The 24,199-nt window shown below is 54.2% G+C and overlaps 1 protein-coding gene across 2 annotated transcripts in view; it reads left to right on the forward strand.

The window, feature by feature from the left end:
* KIF13B (kinesin family member 13B) overlaps positions 1-24,199 on the forward strand; it is a gene marked incomplete at both ends in the record, with an annotated part of 127,182 nt that overhangs the window by 71,183 nt on the left and 31,800 nt on the right. For both annotated transcript variants that reach the window (XM_084232303.1, XM_084232304.1), the window contains 17 exons: positions 1,549-1,679; positions 2,520-2,606; positions 2,904-3,094; positions 3,490-3,700; positions 4,490-4,652; positions 5,451-5,597; positions 6,528-6,677; positions 6,896-7,024; positions 12,744-12,914; positions 14,299-14,456; positions 15,882-16,014; positions 18,603-18,749; positions 19,286-19,315; positions 20,592-20,691; positions 21,146-21,272; positions 21,913-21,968; positions 23,377-23,501. In XM_084232303.1, coding sequence (XP_084088429.1) covers positions 1,549-1,679; positions 2,520-2,606; positions 2,904-3,094; positions 3,490-3,700; positions 4,490-4,652; positions 5,451-5,597; positions 6,528-6,677; positions 6,896-7,024; positions 12,744-12,914; positions 14,299-14,456; positions 15,882-16,014; positions 18,603-18,749; positions 19,286-19,315; positions 20,592-20,691; positions 21,146-21,272; positions 21,913-21,968; positions 23,377-23,501 — 2,256 coding nt within the window. The remainder of the gene's footprint in view (positions 1-1,548; positions 1,680-2,519; positions 2,607-2,903; positions 3,095-3,489; positions 3,701-4,489; positions 4,653-5,450; positions 5,598-6,527; positions 6,678-6,895; positions 7,025-12,743; positions 12,915-14,298; positions 14,457-15,881; positions 16,015-18,602; positions 18,750-19,285; positions 19,316-20,591; positions 20,692-21,145; positions 21,273-21,912; positions 21,969-23,376; positions 23,502-24,199) is intronic.

Raw genomic sequence — 24,199 nt, forward strand, 5'->3', positions numbered from 1 at the left:
CCGACGTGACGATCAGGGGAATGGGCAGCTCGGGAGGAGCCAGCAGCGACTCAGGAGCAGATCAGGCCCTGGGGCTGGATGATGTGCCCGGGGAGATGGGGGACGTGGGGAGGGGCTGGTGGGTGGGTCCCCCACTTAGAAGTTCAGAGGGAGCCCCGGGGGTGTTAAATGGGGGAGTCACAGGGTCAGCGCTGAGATGGGAGTGGATGGGGACCGGGCGAAATAGAAGGCTCTTGCATGTACCCCCTAGGCAGGAGACCCTGGCGCTGAGCTGGGGCACGGCCAGAGATGGGGAGATGAGCTGAGTCCTGCTAGAAGGACAGGGTCCCCTGATGGATGCGGGTGGGGGTCTGGTAAGGGAAAGAGAACTCGTGGCAGCTCCCAGGGCTGCCGCTCATTAGCTGGGTGTGGTGGTGCAGCATTTTGGGGGACAGACAGACTCATGGGATGAGGGACATGGGCATAAAAGTTCTGCCTTGACCCCTTCACTGGAAATGTCTGTGGACACCCTAGACGTGCGGAATGTCTTGGGCCGGCAGGGCGGTAGAGGTGGGAGCTTCAGCTCCCAGCTGGGACTCCGTGTCTGTGGCGACGGTGTCAGGCCGCGGGACTCAGCGACGCCCCATCAGGGGTCCACCATCAGCCCCCATGGGCCATGTCCCCCTGCCCGCCTATGTGCCTGGAAGGGCAGCAGGAACGGCTTGACTTTTTTTAATGGCAGAAAATTTATGAAAAGAGTTACAATATTTTGACACATGAAAATTCTATGAAGCTCACGTTTAGATGTCCCTAGCATGTTCTGTGGGAAAGCAGCCGGGCATGCCCATTTGTGTGTTGTCTGGCTACTGTCACACTGCAAGGGCTGAGCTGACGCCCTGCGCGTGAGTCTCAAACCTAAAAGGTTCCCTGTCTGACCCCCAATCCCGGTATGTGGGAGACAGTGGCCTTGGAGCACCTGGGCCACAGCCATGTGGGCTCCGTGTAGGAGCAGAGGTGAAGGTTCCTCATGCTGAGACTTTGCTCAGTGACTTGCCAGAAAGTACGGCTGGCAATTGGGCCTCAGTGGACTGGACCATTGGGGGTCTGAGTCAAGACCACAGCTGAGGTGGCCAGGGGATGCTAAACTAACTCTGGTCTTTTCAGATTCCTGACCTCTGAGTGGCCTTCTGTCTTTGTAGTTACTGGTCTTGGGTGAGGCCAGGTGAGTGACGGATTCACCGTCACTCACCTGGGTGTTCCCAGTGCGTTGCTGACGCCTGGCTCGGGCTCAGAGGATAGTGCAAAATCCTTGAAATCAAGTTTACAGTGGAATGAAGGCAAAGGCTGCAGGGGACAGGAGTGGCTATCACGTAGACGCAAGTACATGGCACAGATTTAAGTGGAAACGCACAACCTAAGTCGGGCATTTTTGCCTGGGGGGGAATGGAACTCGTGAATGAATGAATCTGAGAGGGAGGCGCCCCTCCGACCCCACCCCACCCCCCACCAGCTGAGGACTGGGGTGGCACCTTCAACTCCGCACTCATCAGAAGCTGTGATTGTTTCTAGGAACACACGTTGATAGGCTCGGCGGATTCCCAAGATATCCAGCTGTGTGGGATGGGCATCCTCCCTGAGCACTGTATTATAGACATCACACCAGAAGGCCAGGTGGAGCTGACGCCGCAGAAGAACACCAGGTACCGGACCACAGTCTCCTCTTTCAGAGGAGGATAGGTCTAGCCGGGCAGTGACAGCACACGCGGCCTTTGCTTGCTTTGAGGTTCTCTTGATGAAGATTTCCACATCCTCCTGATTTAACTCCATTCCATGGCGCCCTCCCCGTACCTGCCCTGTTGAGGCCCTGGTCTCCTTGTCATGGCACCTGCCTAGCTCACCTCATGACTGGGGGGCTCTGCTGGTTTGGGTGCAGAATGTCTTAGGCCCAGTCAGTCCTATCGTGGTCTGATTTTCTGTTTATCTTCTGCTTCTCCAAACTCCTCCCTTAACAACCTCTGCTCATCATTTCTTCTCTTTAACATTTGTCAAGCCGTCGGGTGGGCCTGACAAACTTTCCACTGACTGGAAGCGTGTGTGTGTGTTTTACGCTAGGAGGCTGTGGGAGACTCTCACATGGGTTCCATTTATTATTGATGCCTGCAGATATTTCTAGAGTCCAGTGGCTGATTGGCTCTCTTTATCTATCTAGTTTGGACATTCTTTTTTCTGTTGTGGCTGTACTGCGTACCAAGCACCATCTTTTTATTATTACAGTAGGGTCATGTATTTACTCCTTAAAATGCTACCTAGGAAACCTAAAACTCTGAAAACTGGAGGCTAATACCTGCTGTCCTTAGTCCCATAGCATTTCAGGAACATCACCAAGAAGTAAACACAAACACTGCAGTTCACCCTGGGCAGGATTTATTTGGGGAAATGGATCATTTTCTTGTTGCTGGTAACTAGAGCTCTGGTCTCACGAGCTTCAGGAGGAGAATATGATCATCGTTCTTGCCCTGCTTGGTCTTTCCTCTCCGCAGGACGTTTGTCAACGGCTCCTCAGTGTCTAGCCCTCTCCAGCTGCACCACGGGGACAGGATACTCTGGGGGAACAACCACTTCTTCAGGTAGGATGCATCTGTCATTCTTGAGGTGGCGATTAGCGACGATAATGCCTAACACAGAAGGAGACACTCTAGAGAGTAAACTCCACAGAAACGGTCTGTTCTCTGGCGTCTGTGGGGTTTGTCTCCAGTGTGAACCCCGGCCTGAAACAGCCCCGGGGCCTGCGGGCGCTCTCTGTGTGACTGCACACCTGTGTGCCTGCACGTGTGCTTGTTTCCCGCCGTGAAAGTGTAAACTTCCCGAGCGCAGTCACAGTAAGTGCATGTCTTTATTTAAAAAGTCATCTCCCTGCTCCCCAGACTCAACTTGCCTAAAAGGAAGAAGAAAGCAGACCGGGAAGACGAGGAGCAAGACCTGTCCACGAGGAACGACACCAGCTCAGAGCAGCTGGACGTGGACGGCGACTCCTCCAGCGAGGTGTCCAGCGAGGTCAACTTCAACTACGAGTACGCCCAGATGGAGGTGACCATGAAGGCCCTGGGCAGCAACGGTGAGCACGTTGGCGGGACGGTGTTCCTTGGCCACGTTAGCCAGAGGGAGACCCTTGGTCGTGGGTATCTGGACTTTGTCCCGTTGTCTTGGCTTCTGTGTTATTCACAAACGTTTCCCTTCTCTCCGCCTTGCTGTGCGAGTCACTCAGGCATTACCCTCGCGGGTAGCGCCCCTCGGCTCGGTACTGGAGGGCATTGGGGGCACTTGCCTTGCCTCAGGCATGCGCAGGCAGTGGAGCAGACCTGCCTCTCCGAGGTGTAAGTGGCAGGGCCCTGGGGCGGGAAGCCGCACCTCACCCAACGACTTTACGAACCAGACACCAAACAGCATGATGAGGCGAGGCCGTTGCAGGCGTGCTGTGTGCTCGGCCCTCACTCTGAACCACCCCCTCAGACCCCATGCAGTCCATCCTGAGCAGCCTGGAGCAGCAGCATGAGGAGGAGAAGCGTTCGGCCCTAGAGCGCCAGCGGCTCATGTATGAGCAGGAGCTGGAGCAGCTGCGCCGGCGCCTGTCCCCCGAGAAACAGAACTGCCGCGGCGCCGACAGGCTGTCCACGCCCTCGCCCAGCGCCCAGCAGCGCCTGCGGCAGTGGGCCGAGGAGAGGTGGGTGCGCCTGGGCGAGCTTCAGACGGAAAGGTCTAGATCTTACTGGAAAGAAGGCTGTGAGCAGAGGGTGTTGGAGTGAAGGCCACTTGGCATCTCCTCTCTGGCTTTTTCCTGTTTGAGGAGACAGCAGGGGCCGTTTGTACTGGCCTCTGTGAAGTTGCCCTGGGAGGCACTGCCTGTCTTCAGCCTGTATGTGTGGCTTTCTGCTTGGAATAAACATATGTTTGTACTTAGAAGTCACACTTTCTATCACTGTATGGTACTTTAGGTTCTGAAGCTTGGGTAGACGCTTTTTAAAAAAGAGAAAAAAATGGGCGCTGATCTCAGCGGTTCCCTCAGGTCGGCCAAGCTCGGAGCCGCTGAGATTCCGGGTGCGGATTTGATCCGCTCCAGTTTGTTGGCCTCCCGTGCCCGCCTAGTCCGAGGTGACGGGCTGCACACAGCACCCCCTGGCTCCTTGGAGCTGGGTCTCCAGGCTGGCAGCCTGTAGGGCCTGCCTTGGTCTCCTGGTTCAAGTCTCCAGTTCTGAGATGCACCACTGATCTGCAGCCAGTCAGGGCAGCCAAGCAGCCAGCTTGGCTGGCTGCAGCGCCAAGTGGCCAAGCTTGCAGCCCCCCAGGGTGGGCACGGGTGGGGCCAGGGTCCCTCGGGGCTCCAGTCGCGGGCGCAGAGAGGACGATGACCTGGGCCCGCAGTGTTGAGAGTCTGTCGTCACGTGCTCTGTGATGTCTTGGGTGCTGCCTGACGGGCCCCCAAACCCCAACCAACGACTTTTTTTTTTTAAAGAGAAGCATCCCTGAACAACAGCCTGATGAAGCTGAGGGAACAAATCGTGAAGGCCAATCTGCTGGTGCGAGAGGCCAGCTACATCGCGGAGGAGTTGGATAAAAAGACGGAGTACAAAGTGACCCTGCAGATCCCAGCCTCCAGCCTGGACGCCAACAGGAAGGTGAGCTCAGGCCCGGCTCTGGGCTGCCCAGCACCGCCACCAGGGCTCGGCCTCGGCCCCCGGGGCCCTCAGCCCAGGCCCGGCACCTGCCCCGCGATGCTCTGCCTGTGCTCACGCATGTGCTTCATCCTCTAGATATACCCTGGCCCCTCACCCCCTTCCCAGCCATGCTCTGTCCTCAACCCCTTCTCTCCAAATCTGTTAAAATGACCCATTTTAAAGCGAGTTTCTCTTTGCCTTAGTGCACTCACGGTGCTCGGCATCTCTGTCGAGTTCTCTGTGGTTTAATAAGTCCCGGCTGTGAGTATCGGGAACCCCGGATCACGTGCTGTCTCTAAGTGGGTGAACAGGAGACTCTTCAGTGCCCTCTCTTGACCATTTTGTCCTTTGTGCCACATTAAGATGCTCCCCATTCAAAAAAACCTCAAACTTGAAACTCTTGAAAGGTAAAGGGCAGTTTGTGAGCTGTCCCCTGCCGGCCAGTGCTCACCTCCCAGTGCTCAAGGCTCTGCTGCTCTCTGTTGTGTGAGGGGCCAAGGAGACATTTCTGTCTCAAGTCCCGCCAAACAGGACCTGGGCTTTGGGCTTTCAACGTAAACGCACACCCGAGTCTATACATCTTTAAATTTAAATACAAATTTTAAACTGTGGTTGGGTAGAAAGGTGGTCCGGGGGCCTGTGAGCTTTCCGGGAGCACGAGGCCCCCGCTGGGACCACTCGCCCCTGTTGGGGGAAGGGCCAGGGTCCTGGTCCGTCCCGCAGGTCTGCGTCCTCACAGTGTCGCCCCTGTCCCTGCAGCGAGGCTCTCTGCTTAGCGAACCCGCCATCCAGGTGAGAAGAAAAGGAAAAGGAAAGCAGATTTGGTCTTTGGAAAAGCTGGACAACAGGCTGCTGGATATGAGAGACCTGTATCAGGAGTGGAAGGAGTGTGACGAGGACAGCCCCGTAAGTTCTCTGTGAGAACGACTCACCCGTGTGTCATGCAGGGGCCCAGGCCCGCGTGCGCCTGCCCGCTCCGGGGAGAACCGCCGTGTCTGCAAACAGCAGACCTGTTTCCAGAAGAAACCTCACCCTCGCTCTCCAGCAAGAATTCCAGCAACCCACTTTTTGGCATGTGTTTCTTGCTTGTTTTGTGTCCGCGGGATTTCTGGTGGAATCCTCACATCTCACTCTGCCTCCTGTCCTGGCCCGGGCCGAGCCCACGTCACTGCGTCCCTTCCATCTCCAGCGCCTCTGACCCCCAGAGAAGAAAGGCCCAGTGTCTGTGCCTGTGTCAGTGTCTGTGTCTGGGCGGGCCCTGGTATCTGTGTCCTCGGGCCGTGTTCCGAGGGGTTAGAGCCCCGCGGAGCTGCCTCTGCGCCTTCTCTTCCGGTGTGGCTCTTCCCGCTTCGGCCGGCAAGGGCCTGCACGTGCTGAAGTAGAGATGCGTAGGGTGCACTTTTCTTTTGTATTTCTAACACGGTGGCGTCTGTTTCTTTAGCCTCGTTTCATAAAATGTTCATTTCTCCCAGAGAGTCACCAGTAGAAATCTCTTCTTCTGGTTAGGGGACGTTTTCGCTTAAACACAGTTCTCACTGTCTCCTGCGTTCTCTGATGTGAGCTCAGCGTGGTCCCTGGGGCCACCGCTCTGTGGCAGCGCTGCTGAGAACCTGGCGGAAAAATGGATGTGAATGAGAAATGCAAAGTAGTTTCTACCTTTCTAGTCCGTGTGTGTTTCTCTGTCTCCCCGACAGGAGGAGAGATACTGGGAGTGCTGATGAGCAGGGCGGGCGCTGGCGGTGGAGGGCATGGGCAGGAGGAGGCGGGGGCGCGTGGCAGCACGAGACCTCAGCCGGGCTGTCTTGTTGAAGTTGAATGTTCCGGATCTCTTGGAAGGTCACGCGGTCTTACTTCAAGCGAGCCGACCCTTTCTACGACGAGCAGGAAAACCACAGTCTCATCGGGGTGGCCAACGTCTTCCTGGAGACCCTCCTCTATGACGTGAAGCTGCAGTACGCGGTCCCCATCATCAACCAGAGGGGAGAGGTGCGTCTTCCCCTTGCGCGTGTCACCTGTGGCGCGGCGGCCCTTACCCTGGGGCCGTTCCTCATCGTAATGCCGGGTGATGCTCTGGGTCTCACATTCCTGGCGTTTCCACGCTGCTTAGGGTGGTGAGCGCAGGCCCTGAGGGAAAGTCTGGCCTGGGCTTGCGGATGTCTGGAGAGAGGCGGCGACGTCTATAGAGGGTCTGCTCCCCACTGCAGGTGGCCGGGCGGCTGCACGTGGAGGTGATGCGTGTGAGCGGCGACATCGGGGAGAGGATGGCGGGAGGGGACGACGCTGCAGAGGTCTCTGCCGACAAGGACATCCCGGACAAAAAGCTCGTGTGCATGGTAGGTCCCGGCCGCCACGGGGTAGGCGCGTGGCTGATTTTGAGAGTTGTGGGTATTTAGAAAATCAATGTCACGATCTTTTTCGAATTTCAAGACTGTTTCTAAAGAGACCTCAGTGTGCCGTGTCCTGCAGCCCATGTTTTGCCCTGTGCCCGGGTACTGGCCTCCAGGAGCTGCCCGCTTTCCTTGAGAGGCCCTCCAGAGTGACCTCTGTCTCTGGGTTGCTCTGCCCGCGCTTGGGTGGGTCCAGGGGTCTGCGCACTTACCCAGGGAAGCCAGTTTCCACCCAGGTTTCCTCCCCTCACCAGGGCGCTTGATTCCTGCTGACCACAGGGATGAGCCCAGTCCTGGGCCTGACCCTACATGCCCGCCCTGAGTCCTCCTCGTGCCCCATGAGTCCTCCTGGCACCCCGTTTTTGCTTCGTCGTATTCTGACCCCACTTGTCTCCCTGTTCTCCCCCTGCATCCCTCCAGCAGGACACCTGAGCGTATCTGCCCACAGGGACACAAGGGGGTGAGGGCTGCGCTCAGGCTGCAGGAGTGTGTGGGGCACACGAGGGCACAGCACCGTTGGCCTGGGACATGGGCGTGGGCATGGTGGCCACGCCTGTCCTAGGTGCAGGGGAGTGAGTGGCCCTTCGGACCTCAGGGCCTCGGGTCGCTTCTGGAGAGACCAGGCTCCAGCTGACTGGACGAGAGCGTGTGTACTGTCTTCCCAGTGCTGTGGGTCACAGGGAACTGTGGCTTTGGTTCTTAGAGCCCGCCCATTAGCAAGGGTGGTGCCCGCCAGCCCTTAGTCATCACGTGGAAAACCCACTGCCAATCAGTGTCGAAACCAGTTCAACAGGTTTTTGAGGCAAGAGCTCAGCAAAGTGCACAGGGAGGAGTGTGGGGAGCAGCTGAGCTCAGCACTGGCTTCCTGCTCTACTCTCGCCCCCTTCCTGTCTCAGCGCATGTTTCCAGGACTGAGAAGAGTGGCTCGGGCGCAGCTGCGGGTGCGGCGAGCGGGAGCTGGGCAGGCCGGCTCCTCTCTGTGGTCCCGGGTGTGAGGGGGCCTTAGCGTTCCCGAGCTGCTTCAGTCCCGTGGGGGGCTCGGGGTGGGAATCTCACATCACCAAAAGGTCAATCTTGATTGTTTTGCACTTGATTTCATAATATTTCCTTTGTGGCTATATGGGCATCACAGATTGGGCATAGGCCTGAGGACGCTGTCATGGCCCATTGTTTTATTTTTTAATTTAAAAAATTTCACGGTTTTGAAAATGATCGGAACCTGATGGGGGCACCTACTCGGTGGGGGGCGGCACAGAAGGTTATCCCCTATTGAGTGGGAGAAAATACAATACACAGCTGGGGAGGACTGTTGACTCCATCAACAGTCAGCGTCTTCACCGAGCAGCGGTCAGCAGTGGTGGACTTCAGCGCTGCTCAGGACAGTCCCCCCCGGCCCGTGTCAGGACAGCCCCATGGCAGGCAGGTGGCATCGCCCCCTCAGACGGTGGCCACACAGCGGAGAGCCGCGTGTCCATCAGGGTGGCTGACAGACATGGAGGCACAGACTTGAACTTCGTTTTCTTTTTAAGGTTCTGTGTGAATTTATTCATTCATTCGTTCATTCCCAGCACCACTCGTTTTAGCCCCTTGTCCCCCCCTTAACTGTGGAGCCCCCACAGTGTTTATTTTGATGTCCGCTGGCTCGGAGAGTACTCCACCGTCGGTCACCTGCCACGTGATGTCCGGCGCCCACTTTCCCGAGTCCGACTCGCTCTCCTGCACGCGGGTCTCTTGCGCGCGGCCATCTTGCTGAGTGGGCTGCGCCTCGTCTTCCCCCGCGGGCAGGTGTTGCAGCCTGTGGCCAGGCCACGCTGCTTGTTGTCGGGTCACAACCTGGCTGCTTCTGCGTCCCGCTGTTGGGAACGTGTGGCTGTGTTGATGGACGCGGATTCAGCGGACAGAGGCCCAGCGCGGGATCATCGTCTGGTGTTTCCATTTTCAGTCCTGGTGGCTTTCCGTCAGGTGGTGCCGTCGCTTCCCCCACCGCGTGCCGGGGCTGCCCCTCCTCTCGGCCTCCCCGGAACTGCATGGTGGGGCCTATCCCACGTGTCGGCGTCAGGGTGTGAGATGCCGTTTGTGGTGTTAACCTGCCCTTCTCACTAGAAGCTGGGGTGGGCGTTTTTTCATGTCTGTGGGTCTGCTGGGGCTCCTCGTGGGCGGAGTGTCTGTTCGCGCCTGCTTCCCGTTTACTAACACTGCTTGTTTTTTGTTGTCGGACTGAGTGCATGTTCAGTATTACCAATAGTAACCCCTCCCTGGCTGTGTGTTGTGAGTATTTTCTCCCACTCAATAGAGTTTCTTTTTAACCTTCTTGTATCTTTCTTTTGCTGTATTGCAGCTTTTGACCTGTTTGTTTTGCTGTCATTTCTCTGGCCCCACGGCCCATTTGCAAGGCTGTGAGTGCAGGTGGCGAAAGCTCATGCCGCTGTTGGTAAAATAGCACAGAGAAGTGCGTCGTTGTCACTGAAAACTGTACCCTGGGTAACACGAGCTTTGTTTAAAAATGAAGTTAAAACATCTTAAGGTTTTCATAATGGAAGTTATCAAACAAATGAGTAGTGAGAAAAGTGGTGTGGGCCCCCACGCACCCCTGGCGGGCATCACCTCCTGGCCATCTTGCCTCATTCTTACACCCCAGCCGGCTCTGTGCCCGCTCCCAGGGGTTGTTCTGAAGGGATCCCAGACACCCCACTTCATTTGTAAAGGCAGGGGATAAGTGCCAAAGGAAGGCACTTAAAAAAAATAATAAATCAATACATTCTTAATATCATGAAATATTCATTTAATTTTCTTAATGTCTTGGTTGATGTGTCTCTTAAGTTTATTTAAATCTTAGGGCTCCGCTCTCCCTTACCTGGCAGCTAATTGTGGAATGAGCTGCTGTCTTGCCTGGATTCTTAGTACGGGCGGGCAATGGAAGGCGGGCCCGGGGGCGGGGCAGAGGGCGAGCCGCGGGCCTGGTGTGCTCGCCCGCCAGGGACACAGCGTCCGGTTTCCTCATAGGGACAGGGCCACCCCGGCGCGCACCCTCAGGTAGATCGTTAGGAATGAGAGAAACGACCGCGACCTGCTGTCCCTTCATTCACTAGCCGGAAACCTCTGGACCGCGTCTTCCACGGGCGGCGCTGTGGCTCTCTTGCTGTCAGAGATGCGGTTTGGACAGGAAGGCAGAGGGCTCCCCTTCCTCCCTCTACTCACTACTTTCAAAATGACGGGGCTGGGACCCAAAGGTGGTCAGTGATACTTTTTTTGGAGGTTTTGTTTTTAGTCTTAATCATTATGAACTCTTGGAGCTGAACATACCGGTGTGTTTTGATCCGTGTATTTATTACCTGACTTGGAGCTCAGGTGACCCTGGCTTTGGTCCTGGGCTCTCCGGGGCGGCTCTCCCACCTGACATGACCCCAGCCACGCAGACTGCCCACCCTCTGCAGCGCTGGACCTTTCGGCCTCATCTTGTTCGTTTCCTGTCCCGGGTGTGGAATCAGCCATTTCTTCAGGGAGCCTGTTGCCTTTCGGGGGGCACGTGCTTCCAGGACCACTACTGAGCTCGGAATAGCCTTTGATGTGAAAAAGAGGAGAACCAGTAACCCATATGACAATAAACAAAACGTGAGTGAAAAAGCCACATAAACCCAGCTGGGAGGCTTCAGATACGAGGAGGGATGAGCCTATAAGAGAAGTTGGGATTTGTTTTTCCATGATTAAAAAAAACACAAACACCCTTAGTATTAGCATAATACCATTGTCAATTCCACGACATAAAATCAGTTTATTAAAAAAAACCCCACAAACAGCGTCCCTGTCCGCTGACATTCTTGCCTTCCTGCATCGTGACCTGTGGAATTCTGACCCCTGGTGGACATTCTGATTTTGGTGTTTAAAAACTTAAAAACAAGCTGCGTTCTCGATATCCAGCTATTCCTCGTTCCTGGCGTCTTTCTCCTGAGAACGAACCTGCGGGTGTGAATGCTGCACATTGAATCTTGCTTTCTGGTTTATTGTGAACTGAGATTAACTTCTAAGGCTAGAAAGTGGCTTCGCGACGGCCTCCGTGACAGGAGCACGTGTTGTGAGCACTTGTCCGCTCGGTGCCCGGTGTCCTTCCCTCTCTCTCACTGCAGTGGCCAGCCCGGACCCCGTGTCACGACGCCTCGCCCGCTTGGCATGAGAGAAAACTAGGGCAAGAAAACTCAGATTTAAGTAATTTGTTCAAACACACAAGATAGTGACTGGTAGCTAATTTACTTGAACATACGTGCCTCCAAAACCTTGCGGTCTTCCCGAACCCTCTGTTGCTCACCTTAAAGAAGCCAGTAAACATTTTGAAACACTTAATGAAAAATTGGGAGCTCTAAAATGTCCCAGCAGGCTGGGTGCTGAGTGCTGACGGCTCTGTGGGTTTGGAGGAACAGGCCATGCGTGTTGGCCTGTGCGCCTGCCAGGGAACCTCTCCAGGGGTTTTCAGCTCTTGCTAACACCACGGGAAGAAATGGAGGATCTGGGGGGGGGGGGTCCCTTTTGCAACCTTCCCATTTTGTGACTGGTTTGGGAGCAAATAAAGCCGCTGGCTCTGTGTGACTTTGGTTCTTGCTAACGTTCCTAAAACGTTAGGGTTTCTGCGTTGGCTGCTGGACGACCTCGGCCTCTGCCACACGCTGAAACCTGCATCTGTCGTGTTTCCTTGCTGGCGGTTGAGTGCCTCGTGAGTGAGACGGGTCGGATGGCCCAAGGTGGGTGCCACAAGGCCTGGTCACTTGGCCTGGCACGCAGGAGTCGGTCTTACCAGCAAGGTTGGAGCTCAGTCCAGCTTACCTAACTGCAGGCCTTAGTTTCCTTTCTAGCTGGGAGGTGGAGGTTTCCTTCGCAGTTTCTTTCCAGAATTTATCACTAAAGCGCCAGTTTTAAAAATCAGCCTGACGCAGCCAGCAGAACTAGTAGGACTGTTTGGATGTTTTCAGATTCACAGGCATGTTTGCTGTGGACATGAGGGTCTGGTGAGACCCGGCCTCTAGCTCCACACTGCTCCTGCAGGCCACGCCTTCCACAGGCCAGGTGTGGAGAAGGCATTTGGGAAGCATCACAGGGGATGGCCAGGGTTCACCAGCTCTAATCTCCCTTCTGCCCCCTCCCCCAGGTCTTTCAAGTGCACATCCCCGATGCTGGTTAAAGATCTCCCAGAAAGCACCCTCCAGCAGGGGACACTTCTGCTTGAGACTTTGTTTCTCTTTATGTTCAAAAACATCAAGTGACTGTCCTGCCCTTCCTTGAGTATTTGTTCTTTATCTGCATCAGCACGATGCCCTGCCTTCATACTCTTTTCTGTCCTGCGTTCCTAGGGCGCACCCACGCCAAACCCGTGTTCCGAGTGCTGCTGGCTTGAGAGCGCCCCTCAGTCCGGTGTCACTATTGTGTGATGGTGGTGGTGTTACAGGAAACGAGAATTTGAGTGCCAACCATCAGCCTCGAAGATGCTTTAAAACACCCCACCTGCGTTGTCAAGGTGGCTGTTACCTTGTGTCAACCTCTCCCTAAATGTGACAGTCATGCCCTTTCACAAACACTTCAGAGCAACTAGGTTTGGGTCATAAGAACCCACAGTCAGCGGCGTGGCAAGACAGCAGCTGTCTGAAGGGAAATCCAGCAGAGCCTTCCCTTCCTTCAGGTTAAGATCCTCCAGGCCACCGGGCTGCCGCAGCACCTGTCCCACTTCGTATTCTGCAAATACAGCTTCTGGGATCAGCAGGAGCCAGTGATTGTTGCCCCGGAAGTGGATACGTCCTCCTCGCCTGTCTCCAAGGAGCCTCAGTGCATGGTGGTCTTTGATCACTGCAAGGTAAGTCTGTTCTCCATACTGGCACTCAGTCACTGGGTGCAGCCAGTGGGAAGCCAGCCTGCTTACTGAATTAGTGGGGAGCAAGGCGCATCTTGGACCAGTTCTTAGGGGGCTTGGGGACACCTCAGGCCTGCAGTCTTCTGTGTCGCCACTTCCGTGAAGCTGGGACAGAGGCCCTCGTGACAGTGCAGTTCTCCCCCAAGTCAGACACTCACGCTGCGTGAATGCACTCGTGTGTGTAGCGTGTATTGTGTGTGCGCGTGGGTGCTCCCGAGATGACTGCAGACGCTGCTGTCTAAACAGGCTGCGGGCTCGTGTCTCAGGCAGTGAAGCTGGAGTGCAGACGGGACCCATGTGGTCCTCCCACTGGTTCCTCGCGTGCCCCCCGGGGACAGTGCCCTTCAGCTGAGGCGACGCCAGCTCGGCCAGTTGTGCCGGCACCGCCAGCCCCAGGCTCTTTTTCCTGCTGTCCAACACTTGATGAGTCTCGGGTTTTTTCTAAAGGGGGTCGTTCCTTCCTAACCTGTCTAAACTTAGAAATACCTGTAGTGTGTTTAGGGTGGAGCGAGGAGATTCTGTGACTTAAAAGTGAGCCTTTTTAGAGCTCACGCCCACTTATCCCAGAGCACCACCTTACGCCTCATCTTGTAAAGATGGACAGGGTGGGAGATTTTTCATAATTTGGTGATTTTTTTTTTTTGAACTGAATGATCATTATTTCTATTCTCTCCCATCATTGGAGAAAATTTGCTTCCTACAAACTAGGAAAAATGGTTTTTCCTACACATTGTTACATTATTTCAGGTGGTAACTTATGTCAAGAAGTCATAGGTGAGGGGCCTCCCCAGTGGCGCAGCGGTTGAGCGCTGGGCTGCAAAGCTGCCCGCAGTCTCTGCAGCACCGGTTCGATCCCCGGCCACCGGCGAGGGTCCCACATGGCGCGCAGACCTCTCCTGCCGCCCGCTGCTCCCCTCAGCAGTGTACTTCAGTCCTTCTGCCTGTTCTGCTCCCCGCTCTGGCTTTGGTGAATTCTCTCGCCCTCCCGCGCTTCTGACTGTACCCAGTGCTTGTATAAACAAATAAATAAATCTTAAAAAAAAAAAAGGAAGTCATAGGTGATTCTTGTGGTTCTTGATGCAGTTTTGTGCTTTTAAAAATATCTCTTAAAACATTGCCAACAAAATAGGAAACAATGCTGGCCTCGCACAGTAAACTTCCAAGGGGGAAAGTGTTCAAGAATCAGTTACAGTTAATTTTAAAGTCGAGAGCTTTGGCCACTGAGCCCCCACTGTGGAGGTCAGTTCCACGATGGAGGAGCTGGTGCCAGCCGTCAGCAGCCCCAGGCAACTGGAAGGTGCTTCTTTTCTGCACTTGTTTGTTTCAGGAGTTTTCTGTGACCGTCACTGAGGACTTCGCTGAGCATCTTCTGGAAGGCGCCTTGGCCATTGAGGTGTATGGCCACAAGGTCGACGACCCCCGGAGGAACCCCGCCGTGTGGGACTTGGGGATCATTCAAGCAAAGACACGAAGTCTTCGCGACAGGTGAGGGAGTCTCCTTCTGGCTCCATGGTGAGGGAGACCGTTGCCTGCACACTCCCCAGGGCCCAGGGAAAGATGGGGGTGCCTGCGGGGATTTTAAAGGCACAGGTACACTCCTGTAGAGGAGGCAAGTGATGGGAAAGGAAGGATGTAGGGGTTTAAGGAGAAACAGCGCAGTGAGTTTTTGGCTCATAGGATGCTTGTGGTTATGAACTATCTCTAGTGAGGGAGCTGGAGAGAGAACGGGTCGGGGCGCGCTCTGGAACCCAGCACGGCCTGTTCTGTCCTTGCCCGACACCCTTGCAGTGATGTCAGTGACGAAAGGAGGCTTGTTGGTTGGCCAGAATTTTACTGTATTTTATTTATTTATTTACAAATCCTTTTTGTTTCTTGAAGATAATGTTGGGTGTTAGCACCATACCTGTTTTAGGCATACAGGTTCGGGTGAACCACACTATGCTCACCACCAAAATACGAGCAACACCCCCAGTGTCCCTCCCCCCATGCTCCTTCACCCCCTCAGATGAACCTCTGTTCTACAGTTAGATTTCCAGGATTTTGCTGGTGTCTTTGCTTCATTTCTTTATATTCCACATGAGTAGAATCAGCCTGTATTTTCCTTTCTCCTCCTGACTTACTTGCTCAGTATCACCCCTCAGTTCCATCCATGTTGTCAAGGGCAAGAAGTCATCTTTCTTGATAGCTGAGTGGTGTCCCCTGTCCACACAGGCCACACCTGGCCCCCACCATGGCCGGAGCACTTGGGTTGCTCCACCCGTGGCCATGTGGACAGAGGATGCAGCCGTCCTGTGAATTAGCATTTCATGTTCTTCGCGTGGACTCCTACGAGTGGGCTTGCTGGCTCACATGATAGATCAGTGTCTCGAGAAACCTCTGCATTGTGTTCAGGGGCTCGGCCGTCTCATCCCACCAGTGGTGACGCAGTTTTCCTCCACACCTTGCCCAACAGTCTTTTCTGGTGTTGGCTGGGATTTTAAAGGAGTTAAAAGGAAATGGCTGGAAGAACTTATGTCTTACTTTTCCTCTAAATATAGATGAGAACCAGATATTCTTTTTTTGCATGAGGGAGGTTTTTGCACCTAGTCAGTCAGAAGCTGAGGTTTTGGTCCCTTAACCTCCTACTGACCTGGCGGAGGTCCTTCAGTCACTGAAGCCCAGCCCGCTCTTGCAGGCTGCATGTCTGAAGTGACCAGTGCGAGATAGACTTGTCCTTTTCATGCTTTAACCATTTCTAGTTCTAATATAGTTTGGCTTTGCCTTGAATTGCATTTGCCGGTGTGTGCATGAGTGTCCATCGCTGACCGACCGCCGCTCGTCCTGCCTGGAGGTTGCCAGCGCGGTTAGGGCACTCAGCTGCCTGCGTGAGACGGAAACGTAAGGTCTCCCAGAACTCCGCCTCTTTCCTAGGTGGAGCGAGGTCAGCAGGAAGGTGGAATTCTGGGTTCAGATTCTGGAGCAGAACGAGAACGGCGACTACTGCCCGGTGGAAGTGACCCCTGCGAAGGATGTGCCGACTGGAGGGATCTTCCAGCTCCGGCAGGTAAGAAACCAAAAGTTGCTGTTCCAAGCACAGACGTGAAGGGCGTCAGCCTCACATAGCTTAACCCTTGGCTCCTTTTGGTGGCGTGAACGGAGTCAAGCCTGGCCAAGTCCCCATCTCGCGTTAAAATCATCTCCCACACAGCTGTATTTTCTTTCAAAGTCCGCCTTTGGGATATTTTAAACGCAGCATCTGTTAGGTGTGAAGCAAGAGGAAGATGAGCTCGAGTGGACAGCTGGGAACTGAGGAGCGGAGATAAGCAGACGCATCACCTGGCTGTGCACGGCGGGCATGGGCAGGGACAAGCGGGGTGGACCCCGCCCACCTGTGCAGGCCCAGGGGCCACTCGCGCTCACTCTGGGTGTGACGTGGCCCTGGCAACACTCCTTCCTGGGGTTTGTACAAGGACTGACTCACTGGACCCCTCACCCAGGTTGAGATCTGTCCAGTGTCTCCAACTCACCCTGAGAGAGAATGTCTTCATAGACTCTCACAGGAGGCTTGGAAAGAGCCTTTGCTGGCCATACTTTATATATAGTGACTCAGCGTTCGGTAGAAGACTGAATTCTGTGATGGCTCTACGACAATAGTTGAATATTAAAATAGCTCTAGAAAACGAATGTTGAAATCATTTGAAGCAAAATATAAAAAAAAGGTTAAAGGAAAAAGATATTGCTTAAACTTTGGGAAGGTCAGAAGCACTTGTGCTTTGGTCCCAGCAGTGAGGTTTAGGGGTTCATTCATGTGTGGTGGGGAGCAAAAGGAGAAGCTGGTTTAAGCCATAGCTTGAGATATATGCATAAAGGAATTTTCAGGGTGTGAAGAACATCTTTCTTGAACATCTGTGAAGACATATATATATATATATATATATATATGTATATATATAATCTTCTTTGGATGCTTTAGAAACTCGCCTCCTAGAAGACAAACCAGGCGATTTTCTGTGGTTCAGTGTAAATTGAAAATTGAAGTGTTTGTCTTGCTTCTGACCTTTCCTGAATGTGTCCAGGGTCGTGTCGGGTTCTTGGAAAAGCCTTTTTTGGCAGATGTGTGTCTTGACCTGGCTGCTGAAGGAATCCTCCAGGCTGGACGCACTGTGGAGGAATACTGGCATGGAAGTGGGAATTAGGAGAGTGGGGGGGGGGCAGGGCCGTGGAGGAGGGGACGCAGCACCAGAGGCCAGGGAAGCCTGTGCAGCTGGGTCCAGAGGGCAGGGCCGGCTCGGGCCTCAACATACTTTGCAATGGAACAGGGATGTGAAGGAGAAAAACTGCTTTTATAGTTAAAAAAACAGGCAAATATCAGCAATTACAAGGAGTCAGTCTCATTGCTCAAGACTTCTGTGAATGTTCCTTAAAGCCGCCCTCTGCCTCCTCACCCGCTCATCCTGACCCGCCCAGCCTGGACGCACAGGCTCAGCGCCGTCACTCTGGCCAGGCAGGGGGGCCGACGGGGCGGCCGGTCCCAGGGACACACAGACCCTGGGGAATATTGAATCAAAAGACATCTGCTGCCCATCTTCCAAGTCAGGCTTGATGGGGTCCATTGTTGCCTTCCTTGATTTTCCTGATGACACCAAGCCCCCTGCAATTAAAATCTGATGGAAGAGGGGAGAGGATCTAAATGGAAATTATATATTCAAACTCCAGTTTTCCAGTTCTCTTACGTTCCTAAACGTATAAGCCAACTTAGAAGTCCGTAATTTGGAGATGCTGGGAATTTTCTTTAAAAATATTACTTCATTGTAATATACAAGCTACATAGTATTTCTGCTGAAAATGTGCCTAAGAAGCCATGACTTCTCTGATGAATTCCACTGTAGCCAATCTGGTTTAAAATGATTGGATTTGGTGGTTAGAGTGGTGACTGTCTGCTACTAGTGATTCTCCTTGTTTCTAATTGTACTCACTTTAAAAAGCGGATCATACCGTTTATATTGGGTTTGGTAATCTGCTCTTTAACCTAATATAGCATGTATGATTTCAACTGCAGTATTTTAATGACTGCGATATCTTATTACATAAACTACAGTTTAAGCAATTATATGATGCATTTAATTTGTATCTTTTTTTTTTATTTTTAGCATTGCTTTAAGATACTTCACATGTATGATTATTTATAGATTCCCTCAAGGTCGAGGGATATTTCTAAGGCCAATTGCCCAGGAGAAAGTATGTTCCACGTTATGATCCCACAGTGCAGTAACTGCCAGTTTCATAAACTTTGGGCTGTGTTAGAAATTGACTTTATAGATGATTGCTTTCACCTGTTTCACAGGTGCAACTAGAAGTGTGTCCCTGCTTATTTTAATTTTTATTTGATTATTAGCTCATTGAACGTCTTTTGGCATCCAGTCTTTTGCGTTGCCTTTGTTAGAATGTTTTCTTTTAATTGAAAAGAATATGAAAACCATCTGTTTGTTCTGTGTCTCTCTACTCGCGTAAAAGATAAACCAATTTCCTGATTACTTTGCAATCTGTAGAGTGGTTTTCTCAACATTAGCCTGTAGGGGTCTCTCTACACCACACTTTTGGGGATCACCCTGAATTTCAGCAACTCTGACGACTGTGTGTGTGTGTGTGCAGGGCCAGTCCCGGCGGGTCCACGTGGAGGTGAAGTCGGTGCAGGAGTCGGGGGCACTGCCCCTGATAGAAGAAGGCATCTCCTCTGTGGGCATCGGCTGCGTGAAGGTCCGGCCGCTGCGGGCCCCGCGTGCTCACGAGGCCTTCCACGTAAGTGCCTGTGCTGCTACACCCTCCTCAGAGGTCCAGCCCCCCCAGAGTGTCTTTGGAACCTGCCAGAAACTGCCTCTGCAGACAACTTTCAGTTGCCCCTTGCTGCTGCTCTGTGTTCTTGCACGCGGCACCCCCTGCTGCTTTGTTGGCGTGTTGGGGGTTAAAGCACCTCAGCCTCCAGGAACCCCTCCAACTCGCCTGATTAACCAACTCCACCCCCCACTACCCTGCAGCAGCCCCCTGCCAGGCTGTCTAGATGCTGCCAGCAGGCCCCATGCTGACAGCAGGCCTGGGTTTTCCCTGGAGAGGGGCTGTGCCCAGCGGGAGCCTGTTGTCCTGCTTCCCCAAAGGTCTGTTCTTCCCTTTCCCTGGAGAAGCTCAAGATTTTATTCCAACTTCCTGAAACCCACAGATCCTGGAGGGAGGGCCGTGTAGGTGGCAGGGAAACAGGTGTCCATCAGCAGACAGTGACGAGTGTGGGGAAGCGCGATAGTTTAGCGGAGTTTTGGCTTCACATCTGCTTTCTCTCTTAGGAGGAAGAGGAGGACATGGACAGCTACCAGGTAATTAGGGCCTATTGGCCTGTCCAGTGAGCTTGATAAACCCGAAACGATATTCTGACGCTTGTTACACACCCCGAGTAATGAGATAGTTCATTTTGAGTCAGATACTGCTTTTTCTCAAAAACAAGGAATGTTTTCTACTGATAATGTAAATTCTGCTTCGCACAGGAAAACATTTATGACTGTTACACTTTTCCACACCCGGGGCTCCCAGCCTCCAGCTTTCTCATCATGTGGGGTGCCCTGTCTTCTCTCTTTGGGATCTGTCCCCTGCAGAGCTTGAGCAAGTCTCACCCCTCGGGTCTCCCACATTTCAAGCTGGGTCTCCCTGCTTCCTGGGCTGCACAGGATTGGTGCTGGTTCCCCCGTCCCCTCAGCTCCTGCACGGTTCATCTCGCCAGCTGTGTTAGTCATTGTCTGGACTGCTGACTGCTTTGGGCCCGGATTATGTCATCCAGTGCAGTCACACTGCTGGTTTTGCATCATTCTAATTGGATAAAAATGTCTGCCTTCCAATAAGTTGTTGATAAAAGTATCCGATGGGGTTAACTGCAGGGTCCTGTAGCAGTGGGGGAGACTTCCCTGAAGCCCACATTCCTCCATTAATCACCGTGCTGTGGATGTGGCATCTCAGCCTTCGTGACTTCTCCCCCGTGCATCGCTCCTCCGCTTGCCCGCAGCGTGTCACGAGGCATTTGGTTAAGTGCCTTAGTGAAGTCCAGATACCCTCCGTCCCCCGCCTCCCACTGGGCTACCCGGTCTTGTAACTTTATTACCGAAGGAAATGAGGTGGAATTGGCGTCCGGTCAGGTGTTGACTGGTTCGGTTGATGACACCCCCCTTCCCCGCCAAACAAGCCCACAAGGCAGAGGAACCGGCACATGTTCGCCCAGACCAGAGATTACATGCTAACGGCGGCCTCCGGGGACTCGAAGGCCCCTGTGCTGGCTTCAGGGGTGCGCCCTGAGGGTTACGGAGTCACCTTGTGGTTTGTATGCAGCAAAGTGACCGCCTGGAGGATCTTAGTGGCGAGTGTGACGTCTGTCCCGTGAGCCTCTAGCACTGAAGCTGGCTTTGATCACACGGGCGGGTTTGGAAACGGTCTCTAGCACGTAGCGCTTTAATGTCTGCAGGTTTCAGTTCTGAAGCACCGAGCCAACACATAGTGGTTCCCAGATGAGCCTGTGCGGGCTCCACGTGCGGGGTCCTCCGGGGGTGTGGGTGCAGGCCGGTCATGTCGAGCAAGGCTGAGCTCACCTCCTTCCCTCCCCGCCAGGACCGGGACCTGGAGAGGCTGCGCAGGAAGTGGCTTACCGCCCTGACCAAGCGCCAGGACTACCTGGACAAGCAGCTGCACAAGTCCGTCACCAAGAGTGGTAGGAGAAGCGCTGAGTGCGCCCCACTGCCCCGCCGCGCCCCTGAGCCAGGAGCAGGTGGTCATCCGTAATGGGGAGGCGGGAGCCCAGGGGCTTGGCCTCCTGGTGCGTGGCGCCTTGGCCCGCGTCTCCCCCCAGCCCCAGCAAGGAGAGAGAAAGCACAGCACACATGCACGTCCCCCGGCACCTGCGGGAAGGTGCTGATGTGGCCTGATTTCTTATCCAAAAGTGCCGGCGCCTCTAAGCTTCCGGTGCTGTTCCCAGCGGGCCGTCCACGGCCAGCAGCCCTGGAGCACGGCACCCTCCACCTGTGCTTCTTTGTCCACTGAGACACACACCCCCGCTCAGGGGTCGCCTTCCTCGAGCCCCCCACCTACTGCTGAGACGCAGGCGTGGGCCAGGCCTGTGAACGGCAGGTGAGGGTCTGCCATTGCTCCTCGCTCCCCTGCTCTAGATAAGACAGAGGATGATGCTGACCGCGAAGCCCAGCTTCTGGAGATGCGGCTGACGCTCACGGAGGAGAGGAACGCTGTGATGGTCCCCTCCGCCGGCAGCGGCATCCCGGGGGCCCCTGCAGAATGGTACGGATGCTGCCCCGGCCTCAGGAACCCTCCGAGGCGCCTGCTTATGCGCGGCCTGTGCTCCGTGGGTGGGGGGCCTGGCGGGGCGCTTCAGGGGTTATGTGGGTGGAGGCGTTAAGTTCTTTCCTCGAGTTGGAGTAACTGTGGCCTAAAATGGTGCTTTATTAAATATTATTATGGGCCCAAGTAATGAAGATTTCTGAGACTCTAAATCAATATTTAGTATCATTGCACTTAGCACTAAAAAAATTATTATGTTAATTCCTTGGGCTGTTCCCTTAAAGACCGCTGGTAATAAAGTTGCATCTCCAGGAGTTTTGGGCTTCGGTGCTTAAACTGTGCTGTCAGCAGATGCTCCTACAGAGATGATAAAGAACTTTATAGAAATTAAAATAGCAAATTGAGTCACGTGGGGCCCTCCAGTTTCTAACAGAATGAGGAAGTCCCTGGGCGGGGGTCAGCAGCGAGCAGATGTGGGTCTCCTGTCCGGGCAGGTAGAGGCCGGGTGGGTCCTGGGAGTCTGTGTGGCTGCTCTGGTGGAAACCACCGTGAGACCACAGCTGCTCGCTCGGCCCGCAGTGCTTGTGGGTGTGCGTGAGCGTCGGTTCTGTTGGTGATGCCACCTGTTGTTCCGTCATAGGACTCCTGTGCCCGGGATGGAGATGCACATTCCTGTCATCTTCCTGGACCTCAACGGTGAGTTTGCAGGTTTTCTCGAAGGCTCGTCCTGCTGAGGCAGCACTGGTGTAAGGGGGCGACTCCATGAGGCTAAGGTTGGGCCCCTTGTTTGTGCCCCAGAGGACTCTGACCTTGGGCCGAGAGTGGGGCTCTGGAAGGCAGCGTTTGCGTGGCGGGAACGGCCCCTCTCCCCAGGGCTGTGCCTGTGTGTCCTCCCTTCTCTCGCCAGTGCCCGTGGCGGTGACCTTACCTGCACCTGACATGCTTTCTTCTTTAATTCTTAGGGGACAGCTTGTGTCCGGGAAGCACTGATAACTAGCGGGGCCCTTGTGGCCTCTTTTTTTAGCACCTTTTAAGCCCCCCATTTTCTGTGGGTCCCTCCCTGAGCCATCTCTTTATCAAGTATTTCTTGCCAGCTCCCCCAGATCCTGTAAAGTGTTTCAGATGTGGCTCCCTCTTACATACATGCTGTCCGGAAGGGAAAAGAAAGCGAAAAAGAAGATTCAGGAGCTAAAAATGAGTTAACAGGCAGCCTTCGATTCCTCAGACATTGACAGAAGTGTGTTAAAACAACCCATCTTACACGTCGACAAGACTGGATGTCGGCCATGGTTTCCCCGAGCGAGCCAGAAGGGCTGCACTGCCGCGGTATCAGTGCCTCACGCTGCGTAGCTGATTAGACACAGGGGAGATCTTCAAGTTCATGTGGAATCAGAGGATAGTCCTTGGCCACTGCTTCCCCTGGGGGTTGGGTGCGGTGCCTTGTCCAGCCTTAGTGTCCCCCGAGCTTGGCGGCTGCGGGTGACTGTCCTGTTCTGTCAGCAAGACAAGATGCTGGGGGAGGGGGTGCATAGAGGGGTAAGAAAGTGGAAACAAGCTAAAGATCTGTTAGTGTGGCTGTTCTGAGACACGGCAGGACCTTGCTCAGCCTCATGCCCGTTTGTGGATCCCCCAGGCTCACAGACCAGGACGGGTACTTGTGGTGCTGCCTACAGGCTAATGGTGGGAGGGAGTCGAGGGGCCAGGCTGGGCCCGGACAACTAGTGGGCCTCGGGCTGCCCTTCAGTTCCCGCCCACGTATTGAACTTAACTGTCAGATCATCTCTGTCACTCACTTCTTGCTTAGGAACTTAGGATGTCCTGTCTTGCAGGCCTACGGGCTGACCTGGAGTGACCTCTCAGCCTGTGGGCTTCTGGGTAAACTAAGGCATGAAGGTAGAGGATGGGATAGAGCAGTTTCTCAGGCACGTTCCAGCCCTGAGCCCCCAAGCCGTCTAGCGGGGCTCGTCTGCGCCATGTACGATTTCAGAGCCAGAGGCCGATGAGGTTTGAGGCAGAAGAATTTTAACATGAAGCATCTTGAGATCTTGCTGTTAGCGGTTTTCAGCACAAGGATCTCTATTTAATGGAGCTTCTTTGCTTTTAGCTGACGACTTCAGCTCTCAGGATAATCTTGATGACCCGGAAGCTGGCGGGTGGGATGCTACCCTCACCGGGGAAGAAGAGGACGAGTTCTTTGAGCTGCAGATTATAAAGGAGCATGATGGAGAGGTAACAAAGGAGGCTCAGGTCGGGGGCGCCTGCGGCCTACCTCCGTGGGCCTCTGCGGCCTCCAGCACAGTCATCGTTTTGGTGCTTGTATTTCTCAAGAGATGGAAAGAAAAGGCTCCCATTATGAGTCCCAGAAAAATGGGGCTTGGACATGCGAGTATGTCCCCTCCGGTGCAGCTTCCTCTCCTGGGAAATGCCTCTTTGCTCACGGTCAGGTCATGGTGACCACTCCCCAGGGACATGCTGGGGGCACAGGGAGGTGAAGAGGCCCTGTTTGCTGTTGCGTTGCAGTTTCTTTTTAGTGAAGACTTTTTAATAAAGGGAATAAAAGAGTAGATGAGGCCGCTCAGGGCATCCTGACAGTGGTCAGTCTGACCGGCAGGTACCCAGCGGGCCTCACCGAGTTGAGGTTAAGATGAGTGTCACAGGACACTCGAAGGACATGCAGCGCCATGGTGTCCTGAGATATGAAATCAGATGGGTTGGGTCCACCTGGCGACCGGGGCCTGCCCCAGTGGCTGGGCCCCTGCGGGTCAGGCAGACATGGGGCTTGGCAGGGGACGCGCTCTGTGAAGCGCGTCTGACTGTGAGCCATGGTCTGTGGTCTCAGGCCTTTGTGAAAGTTCCAGAAACAGCCCTTGACTGTGGTTAAGTCAGAGGACATCCTTCCTCACAGAGGGGGTCGCTGAGGTGTTTGG

Source organism: Talpa europaea (genome assembly GCF_964194135.1).
Source record: "Talpa europaea genome assembly, chromosome: 4".
Classification (NCBI taxonomy): domain Eukaryota; kingdom Metazoa; phylum Chordata; class Mammalia; order Eulipotyphla; family Talpidae; genus Talpa; species Talpa europaea.